This window comes from Camellia sinensis, chromosome 14, assembly GCF_055761805.1.
Source record: "Camellia sinensis isolate YWXY chromosome 14, ASM5576180v1, whole genome shotgun sequence".
NCBI classification, from domain to species: Eukaryota; Viridiplantae; Streptophyta; class Magnoliopsida; order Ericales; family Theaceae; genus Camellia; species Camellia sinensis.
The window spans coordinates 134238191-134248587 of record NC_138974.1 but is presented as its reverse complement, the minus strand read 5'-3'; the positions used below and the strand labels follow the sequence as shown (position 1 = coordinate 134248587).

Genomic DNA, 10397 nt, shown 5'->3' with positions numbered 1-10397 from the left:
ATTATTGTTGAGTGATCTAGGTATTGATCAGTCGGACTCCATGCGGTTATACTGTGATAATAAGGCCGCCATCAACATCGCTCACAATCCAGTTCAACATGACAGGACAAAACATATTGAGATTGATCGTCACTTCATTAAGGAGAAACTCACTAGTGGTACCATTTATACTCCTTTTGTCCCGTCTGGTGAACAACTTGCTGACATTCTCACCAAGGGGGTTGGGAATAAGCCATTTCATGACATATTAGGCAAGCTGGGCATGAGAGATATCTTTGCACCAGCTTGAGGGGGAGTGTTAGGATATTATATTATTATCTGAGCTTTTTTTGGTTTGTAATTATTCTATGCTCTCAGGGCTCGACATGTAATTGTCTCATCTTGTAAACCCTAATCTTCATTTATAAATAGGGGATGATATTCTATCAAACCCTTAAGCTGATTACTCAAGCTTCACACCTTCATACTTATGAAGGTGAGGAACCTTGACTAAGTGTTTTATCTTTTTAGTTTTAATACAATAGTTTGTATTACCTCTTAGCTTTTGTCGGCAATAGTCAGTTTGGATTGTTTGGATTTTCTCAAGTGTTATATTTTTTTAAATGATTTTTTTTAAGCCTTCTATGAGGAATCACGTATTTTGATCACGAGAAAATTGTTCAAGTGTGAATGTGATAATAATTGCTGGTATTTAGTTTGATAATTGCAGGTAAATTGGGGAAGACATTAGTGCTTTTATTAGGAAGAGTTAGAATTTTTTTTATGTTCAATTTCTTTTAATTCATAATTATTGGTTTTCCTTTTTCTCATAAATATTTTGAATGAGTGTTCCTGTTATGGTTTCTTTTAGCTGATTTTTTAAAGTTGAATTCTAGTGTGAGAATGATTCCAAATGATTAATCAGCATTAGAAATGTTGTGGTTGTGTTGCTTTTTTCTATGTGTGTTAATGGTTGGTCTTTCATTCTTGACTAGATGATTAGTTTTTTTGTTTTTAATAAGCTATAATGATTATTCTTTTGCACCAAAATGTTCATTCACCATTCCTCTTATGCGTGAAGTATGCCATTTTGAATTGATTTGTTATAATTAAGTTCTATAGCGCAGTGAAATTGTTGTCATTCTGAATTGATTTATTTTAATTGAATTTTATAGTGCAATGAAATTGTTGTCATTCTGAATTGATTTATTTTAATTGAGTTTTGTAGAGTGTGAGGTACCAAAAAAATTGTTGAGATTGCCTTTAGGCATGAGTTATAGATTTATATTTTTTTTACTTTACATATTACTATTTTGATTTGTAATATTACTAAACATTATAAATTTTATATGTTTATTCTTTAATTTGCATTAAGGTTAGGGGGAGTTGTTGTTTTAATTGAGTTCTATAGAGCGTGTCATACAAGTAAATCTGTTAAAAATTCTTTTAAGAATAAAAAAAACACTATGAAAATTTTAACATGATACGTATAAATTACAAAACTATTTTGATCTTTACACCGTATCTTTAGACATGAGTATGCACTAGTTTATTAATAAAATAAGTTATTTATTGTGATTGAAAGTTTAAACAAGCAATATATAATTTCGAAAATCACATAAAATAATTTATATTTTAAACAAAGTTTAACGCTATATTTATAATTTATCTAATGCCATCAAATAACTGCATGTTTATTCCGACAGTTTTCATAGAAAAGTCACCACCACCGCTAGCAAACGGGTAAAACTTGGAAACTGGAACAGTTAGCGACTTGAAAGAATTCCAGAATATTTAGTGTGTTTGATTTTAATTTTTTGAAAATTCAGTTTTTATTTTTTGTATTTTTATTTTTAGTAAATATTTTTAAAATTTTAATTTTTTATATATTTTTTAGAAACATTTTACTGAGATATATATAAATAATAAAATATTTATGAAAAAATATTTTAAAAAATTAATAAATATACGAAAATAGGAAAAATATACTGAATTTTCATATATATATATATATATTTATTTTATATTTTTGATATTTAGTTAATTTTTTAAAGAATTTTTTCAAAAATATTATACTTTTTAAGTATATTTGTGTTATATGTGTCTAAAAATTAAAAAAATTACTTACAAAATTAAAAAAATCAAGCTTATTGACGGCATTTCTCCACCAATTTCTTTTAATTATTGCTCCCTTCACAATTTAACCCCTCGTTCTCTCTCACCAACTATAATTAAATGTGCGTAGTGTTAAATTTAAAAAATATATTTTTTGAATTTTGATTGAAAAAAATACATTATATTGTTTTTTTCAAGTGATAAATTATTGTTTTCTAAGTCGGAGGACTTGAGTTCATGTCTCAACATTATTTTAAATAGGTTAAGAAAATATTTTTGAGCATTAAAATGTCACGTTGGCCCAACACCATGTGCTTTTGCGGCCTTTGGATTAAAAACCCATATAAAACGACTTCGTTTCAGGATTTAACCTAGGCCAACAAAACAAACGAGTGCAAAGCAGTTAAACTGTTGCGAAGGGGTTTATCATCTCTTCCTCACCAAAACCCTAGCCCACTCTTACCACCTTTTTCTTCCAGCAGAATCAGTAATCTCTCTCTCTCTCTCTCTCTCTCTCTCTCTCGGTAATGTCTTGGTTGATTTTCAACTCGAAGCTTTGAATGAACTCGAATCATTTTCTTATTTTAATTTTAATTTTTTTTTTTGGTTTTACAAAACTGGTTAATAATTCTAAGCTTCGTTTTTTTTGGAATTGATTTGCCAACTGTTGTTTGAGTCAAATTCTTATGGAAAAAGGAAATTGTAAAAATACAGTTTTTGCTATTACCTTTCAGGTTGCGTAAAAAGTTCACTATTTCTTTGATTTTCTTAATTCGGATCAAATGGAAGCATGTTTGGATGATTTGGTTGAATCTGGAACCTTGAATGGTGGACAGGATTTATTGAGGTAACATTGTTTCCTTGCCTTTGAACACTTTTTTATCTCCATCATCAGTTTGTTGCTTGCTTGTATATGTTAATGTATCATTGTAATTGTAATGTAAACAAACATATAAACACTCTTAGTTCTTGTTGTGAACCTTTTTGTTGTTGTTCCTTTTATGAGATTTCGATTCATGAATTGTTTCGAAACTTAAATAGAAGAACACAAATTGGTTGTTTAAGCCAAGTATTTTATGAACTTACTCCAACCCATTCTTCCTCTTTTCTTATTTTCAATTTTTTTTCTTCTGGGTTGAATAAACCTTGGGTTTATTGTTTGCATGTAATAGTGACAGAGGTGGGGGTGATAGCAATGCAATCATCTTGCCAAAAAAGAAAAGAAATAAAAAGAAAGACAAGAGTCAGGTATATGCTAGCACCTTTGCAGTGCTTTTTCTCGACCTCCAATTCTAGTATATCATGTATGAGTCGGTTTGTTTGAATATCTTTGTACAGGTGCATGAACAGCTTAAGACAAAGAATATTCCAAAGTTGACTAAATCCCAAAAAAGAAGGCTGAAGAAGATAGAGGTCTGTGTGCTTGTATAACTTCAGTCTGTTCTTGTTTAAATTTTGTGTTTATCAAACTTAGTGACTTTGTTTTCGTATGTGCAGGAGGAGAAGGAGAAAGCAATTCTCTTATCGAAAAGCATTGAGACCTTGGAGTATGCTCTACCAATTTAGTCTTGGTGTATTTGAATAGTTTGTTTCTCTTAGAGTTCATTTAATCCCATGAGTGGCATGGTATTTGATGGATATATTGGTTGGATTATATTTTCAGGAAATACAAAATTCCAGAGGATGCATACTCAGTGATGTGGTCTTCACGAAATATTGGTCAGGTTTGTATAGTTATTATGCTACTCGTTATTATTTAAGACAAAATACCCTTGGTTGTTTTTATGAATGGGCCTAACTAACTATTTGTAGGTTGAAACTGTGCATGAAAAACGTAGAAGAGCAGCACAGTTTTCGAAGTTGGGTTTAGCAGTGCCTCTGGGTGATCAGCCTTTCAAGGGTGGTGTCAGTCCTTTGTGTGAAAATGAGCCCGATTCTGGCCTAATCCAACCCAGGCAAGGCCTTGATGATAATTACTTTCTGCAACCGGTTATGGCAGAGAGAGAAGTCATATCTGACATTCCTGCTTCTTTGGGGTCTTCCAAAGATTCAGTTTGTAGCAGTAGATTTAGTGCAATTGGTGAATCTGGTGCAACCTTGGCAGTTGTGGAAGTTGCCAAAGAGAATAATGACACAAACATGCAAGAAGATGCCCAAGATTCTTTGCCCACATCATCCAACTGTGATAGAAGAAAAATTAGCAGGTCAATGGTACGCTTCATATGCAGATAGTAGAAACAAATATGTTTATTGTTTATAGTCACACTCTGGTTATTGTTACTTGTAACTAATATTATATTCTTGTTGCCTAATGGGGACTGATGGATAGCATTGGGCTGATGGGAACCCAGAAATGCATATCAGCAATACGAGCAACCCGGCAGATTGTCCTCTGCAGAGAGTTCCAACTGCTTCAGTTGTGGTTCATGTATCAAGACCAAAAGAGATTGAAAACAAAAGGAAGGATCTTCCAATAGTCATGATGGAGCAGGAGATAATGGAAGCTATAAATGAAAACATTACTGTTATTATTTGTGGGGAGACTGGTTGTGGTAAGACCACTCAAGTTCCACAGGTAGCCTAGTTGTGTGTTTTCTGTAAACTGCATTCTGGATTTCAAGATTATTTTTTCACTATGGTGATGGTCTCAATTTGTGCTTCCTTGTCGGCATATTTCAGTTTCTTTATGAAGCAGGCTTTGGTTCAGACCAATCTAGTGTTTCGAGTGGCATTATTGGTGTTACCCAACCACGCCGTGTTGCTGTCCTTGCAACTGCCAAGCGGGTGGCATTTGAGCTTGGTTTTCGTCTAGGCAAGGAGGTTGGCTTTCAAGTTAGGCATGACCGGAGGATTGGAGACCGTTGCTCCATCAAGTTTATGACTGATGGAATTTTGTTACGAGAAGTGCAGGTTAGCAATATACTTACTAACAACTTATCTCACTGGGACAATGATTCTACCAAAGACTAGAACTAGTCAAGGCGCTTAATGCTAATTTTTTTTCATATGTTTTTCTTTTTAACCGTACTTTGTTGATATTTAATATTGTTGTAAGCTTTCTACCAAATTAAATAAATAAATAACAAATAAATAAAGTGTTCTCTTAGACAAATTTGAAGTTAGGACATTGTTCTTTCATTTTCCTTTCTTGTTTTGACTGGTTTGGCTGCACCATCTTTTCCTAAAGTAATGGGTATATTAGTAAAATATTTCTTTTCCTTCTTTGAAATATACTTCCATTAACATTTGTCTTTGTAATGCAGAGTGATTTCTTATTGAAGAAGTACTCCATCATAATTTTGGATGAGGCTCATGAGAGGAGCTTGAACACTGACATACTTATTGGAATGCTTTCTCGCGTTATACAACAGCGCCAGGTGAGATCTACAGAGTAATTTTATTGGTTTAAGATTTTGTAGATCATGGTTTTGTGGCTTCCACAATCGACAGTTACTTTTAAAGAAAAGTTCCCTGTAGTTTTTTTTTTTCTTTGTATGGTTTATGATCTTGTGCTTTATTGCAGATAATCTATGAGGAGCAGCAGCGCAAGGTCCTTTCAGGAGAAAGAATAAGCCCTGAAAGGAAGATCTCTCCATTAAAACTGGTGCTTATGAGTGCCACCTTACGAGTTGAAGACTTCGTTTCCGGAAGGAGGATATTTTGTGATCCCCCACCTGTGATTGAAATTCCAACTAGACAGTATCCTGTAACTATACACTTCTCAAAGCGAACAGAGATTGTGGACTATATTGGCCAAGCCTTTAAGAAGGTCTTGTCAATTCACAAGAGATTGCCACCTGGTGGCGTACTTGTATTTGTCACCGGTCAGAGAGAAGTAGAGTACTTGTGCCAGAAGCTGCGTAAAGCTTCAAAGGAAATAGTTGAGAATAGTTTTAAAAGAAATATGGGAAACGAGGTTTCTACAGCCTCTGTAGGGAATGCTGCTGAGGAATATGATATGAAGGAGATCAATGAAGCATTTGAAATGCATGGAAACTCACGCCATGATGAAACTGACAGGTTTAGTTCTTATGATGAAGACCATGGTGATTTAGATGATAATGAATCAGATTTTTCTGATGATTTGGGGACAGATAGTGATCTGGAAAGTGTTGACGATGATAGGGGTTTATTGAACCAGAAAACCAATGTTGATGATAATCTTGCAGAAATATTTAGAGAGGACGGGGACCTTGATTCATTGAAGGCTGCTTTTGAAGTTTTGGCTGGAAAAACTACCTTGAATCCTGATTTTCATGAGAAACAGGTTGTTCCTTCTTCGGAAGGAAGCTCAAACCAATCAATTCCTGGTTTGGAGGAGAAAAGGCATGGAGTGAATGGTCTTTGTGCTGGTGCAATGTGTGTTCTGCCCCTTTATGCCATGCTTCCTGCATCAGCACAGCTTCGTGTGTTTGAAGAAATTAAGGAAGGAGATCGCCTAGTTGTTGTTGCCACTAATGTGGCTGAAACCTCATTAACCATCCCAGGTATAAAGTATGTGGTTGACACTGGAAGAGAAAAGGTTAAGAACTATAACTCGTCCAATGGCATGGAAACATATGAAGTCCAGTGGATAAGCAAAGCATCTGCTGCTCAACGTGCAGGAAGAGCTGGAAGAACAGGGCCTGGCCACTGTTATCGCCTCTACTCTTCTGCAGTGTTTAATAACATTTTTCCTGACTTCTCAAGTGCTGAGATATCAAAAATACCTGTTGATGGTGTCCTCCTCCTCATGAAATCTATGGGCATTGATAAGGTAATTTATGTATGTAATTACAAGCTCCTGTTAAGGTAACAGATCATTTTGGTTCACTAGAAAAACAATGCTTTAAAGATTACATCTCCACTTATATCATTTGCTTTCTTTTATGCGTTTAAGTAATGATTGTATCAACAAATACTGCAAATCCAGACTTATGAACCTAGAATTTACCCAGAAAAAGAAATCAATGGTTCAAATTGATTTTACTCATGGACCCCATATTTCATCAATTTTATCTCTGCCACACAAACACATTCAGGGTAAAGGGTGGGTTCATAGCATTTTTGTTGTATCAATTGCATAGATTAAGTAGTCCAATTTGGGTTTGCTTTGCATTACATTTGGATCATTTTTAATCTTGCTTTTGCCTTTTCCTGTTTTGGACTAGAGATTATTTGAGTTGCCAATGTCAACTAAAAACTTCTTACTTGATGTAGTTTGTAGGAATTTCTCTGCTGAGCTCTGGTTATATTTTTCTATTTTTTATTTTATTATCTCTTAAAAAATGATTGATAATATTTTAGATAATATCTTTAATGTTGCCTATATTGCAGGTTTCAAATTTCCCATTTCCTACTCCTCCTGAAGTTACTGCATTGTTTGAAGCGGAGCGTTGCTTAAAGGCTCTTGAAGCACTTGATAGTAAAGGGAGATTGACATCCCTGGGGAAGGCTATGGCACAGTATCCCATGAGCCCTCGCCACTCTCGGATGCTGCTGACAGTAATACAAATAATGGGAAAGGTGAAAATTTATGGGCGGGCAAATCTTGTTCTAGGATATGCATTGGCAGCAGCTGCAGCCTTGAGTTTGTCAAATCCTTTTGTAATGCAGTTTGAGGGAAGCCACACAGATACAGATGGCTTGAAGAGGGACGAATCTGGCTCCATAGATAGCAAGAAAAGCACTGACAAGGAAGCAAAGTTGAGGAAGAAAAAGCTTAAAGAATCTGCTAAAGTGTCCCGTGCAAAATTTTCTAATCTCAGCAGTGATGCTTTGACTATAGCTTATGCCTTGCAGTGCTTTGAACTTTCTGGAAATTCAGTTGAATTCTGCGATGTCAATGCACTACATCTGAAAACCATGGAGGAAATGTCCAAGCTGAGAAAGCAGCTACTTCAACTAGTGTTTAACCAAAGTTTTTGTGGTCTTCAACAGGAATTTTCATGGACTCATGGTACTGTGGAGGATGTAGAACGTGCTTGGAGGGTTTCGTCTGATAAGTATCCTCTGCTATTGAATGAAGAGGAGCTCTTGGGCCAAGCTATATGTGCCGGTTGGGCTGATAGGGTTGCGAAACGTGTCAGACAAGTGTCGGCATCAGAGGGAGACATAAAAGTTAGTGCAAGTCGCTATCAGGCTTGCATGGTTAAAGAACCTGTTTTCCTCCATCGGTGGTCCTCTGTCGCCAGGTCTGCCCCTGAATTTTTGGTGTACAGTGAACTGCTATATACAAAACGACCATATATACACGGTGCAACAAGTGTAAAGTCTGATTGGCTTGTTAAATATGCCGGGTCTCTCTGCACTTTCTCTGCCCCCCTTGCAGATCCCAAGCCTTATTATGATCCTCTAACAGACCAAGTTTTCTGTTGGGTCATTCCAACTTTTGGCCCTCATTTATGGCAGTTCCCATTGCATGGTATTCCAATTAAAGATGATGTGCATAGAGTGGCTGTGTTTGCCTTTTCTTTGCTTGAAGGTCATGTTTTGCCATGCTTAAGATCTGTCAGGAAGTTCATGGCAGCCTCACCGGGTAGCATTTTGAGGCCAGAGGCATCAGGTCATAGAAGGGTTGGGAATCTTCTAGACAAGTTAAAGACCAGGTTGAGAATTATTGACAGCTGCACCACTTTAAGAGAGGCTTGGAATGAGAACCCCAGAGAATTGCATGCAGAAATTCTGGACTGGTTTCAGGAGGGTTTTAGTGGTCAATTTGAAGAGCTTTGGTTGGAAATGCACCGTGAAGTTCTTTTAGATCCCAAAGAACGTTTTCCCAAAAGGGTCAAGAGAGATAAAAAGGAGAAATACAGGATTTGAACTTACATTTGTGATCTTTCTTCCTGGCATGCATCATCCCAATGGCTCTCGACAAACTCCAGAAAAGAAACACGCTCCAGAAATTTATGGGGCCATCGACTATATTTTTTATTCCATTGCAGAATGCTGTATGGTAATATTTCAATCCAATTTGTCTTATTTCATTTAAATAGTCTTGTTTGTTTTGATAGAAATTATTGTTTATAAATGCAGAATTACATAAATTGTAACATCTGGTCAGCTTACAATTGTTGAGTTGTCAAATACATTTCATGGCCAACCTTTTCTACATATAAGAATGGATAGAACTTGAGGAATTTTGGTGAGAATTTTGGGAACCAAGATTGGGTGTTCGCAAGCATCATCATTTTATGTTGATTATCTGCTTCAAGTTCTCCCTCCCCCTCCTTTCCCTTTGGTTGCAGATAGTTTGAAATCAATAAACAAGTTATATTTGAACACTTCTTACAATTCATGAAGGTTTGAAATTTTTCATATTACTCTCCCGGCCTCGTGAAACTTTAGATTATATAGACAAAAAGCAATGTGATTCATAGTCTAGAACAATAAATACTGTTTTAGACTCTTGATGGAGGAGTATCGAATAATTTTTCTTGAATTAGAGTTGTTTTTAATATCATTATTATTTGGAATATGTAAGATTTTTTGAAGGCAAACCAGGCTTTGGGTAGATAGCATAGATTTTTTAGCAATGTGGATGATGGAGGAGATGGTGGGGGTCTTTCCACCATTATTTGTCTCAAGTGGGTCGTACTGTTTAATTCAATTCAACGAATCAATCTTAAAAGAAAAAATTTAAAAATAAAAATAAAAAATGGTCATCATATTTAATTGATGGATCAGCACATTAGTCTTAAAAGTTGATGTAATTTGTTTGATTCAACTTGAAAGTTCATTTTTTAATAGTAATTTTTTAAACATCTAATTGTTAAATTTTCCCTTAACATTGTTTTTAATAAAAGCAAGATTCTATTTTTTTCACTGATATTATTAATTTTTTTTTCAAGAAAGATTCCTGTTTTTATTTGTTTGTTTGGTATAATTTTTTTTATAGATGGGATTTTATAAGAAAATAATAATTGAAAACATTTTAATAACAAAATAAAAAATAATTTTTTTGATTCATAAAAATAGATTTATAAATAGATTACTCTACATATTCACCAAGAAGTATTATCTTTTAACACTCACAGCGTATATATAGACTTGAATTCAGATTTTAAACGAGTAAATCAAAAGTTTTACCATTAAACTAATTTTAATATAAAAAATTATTAAATATTCTTAAAATAATACTCATTACTATTTATAAATTGATACCTTGTACCTTAAAATTATTAAATTTATTTATGATGCTCTTCGGGGGTGATAGTGACCATGTGTTTTTTTCGAAAGCAACACTGCTACGGAATCCGAAAAATCAAAAGTTCGAATGGCTCGAAATTTCAAAACGACGTCGTTTTAAGATTTTTTTTTATTCT

The 10397-nt window shown here is 34.5% G+C and overlaps 1 protein-coding gene across 2 annotated transcripts; it reads left to right on the top strand.

The window, feature by feature from the left end:
* Positions 1–2409: 2409 nt before the first annotated feature.
* Positions 2410–9224, top strand: LOC114271839 (ATP-dependent RNA helicase DEAH13-like). Of its 2 annotated transcripts, XR_014350897.1 has the most exons (13): positions 2410–2581; positions 2829–2941; positions 3267–3342; positions 3433–3507; positions 3592–3641; positions 3758–3818; positions 3907–4305; positions 4424–4669; positions 4774–5004; positions 5358–5471; positions 5618–6850; positions 7411–9028; positions 9109–9224. XR_014350897.1 is itself a non-coding variant. In XM_028213474.2 (12 exons), exons 2-12 carry the CDS (start codon positions 2877–2879, stop codon positions 8893–8895), a joined length of 4035 nt encoding a protein of 1344 aa, XP_028069275.2. In that variant the 5' UTR covers positions 2410–2581; positions 2829–2876; the 3' UTR covers positions 8896–9224. The 2 variants fall into 2 exon arrangements, 1 of the variants encoding a protein (XP_028069275.2); XM_028213474.2 differs by having other exon boundaries at positions 7411–9224.
* The last annotated feature ends 1173 nt before the right edge of the window (positions 9225–10397 follow it).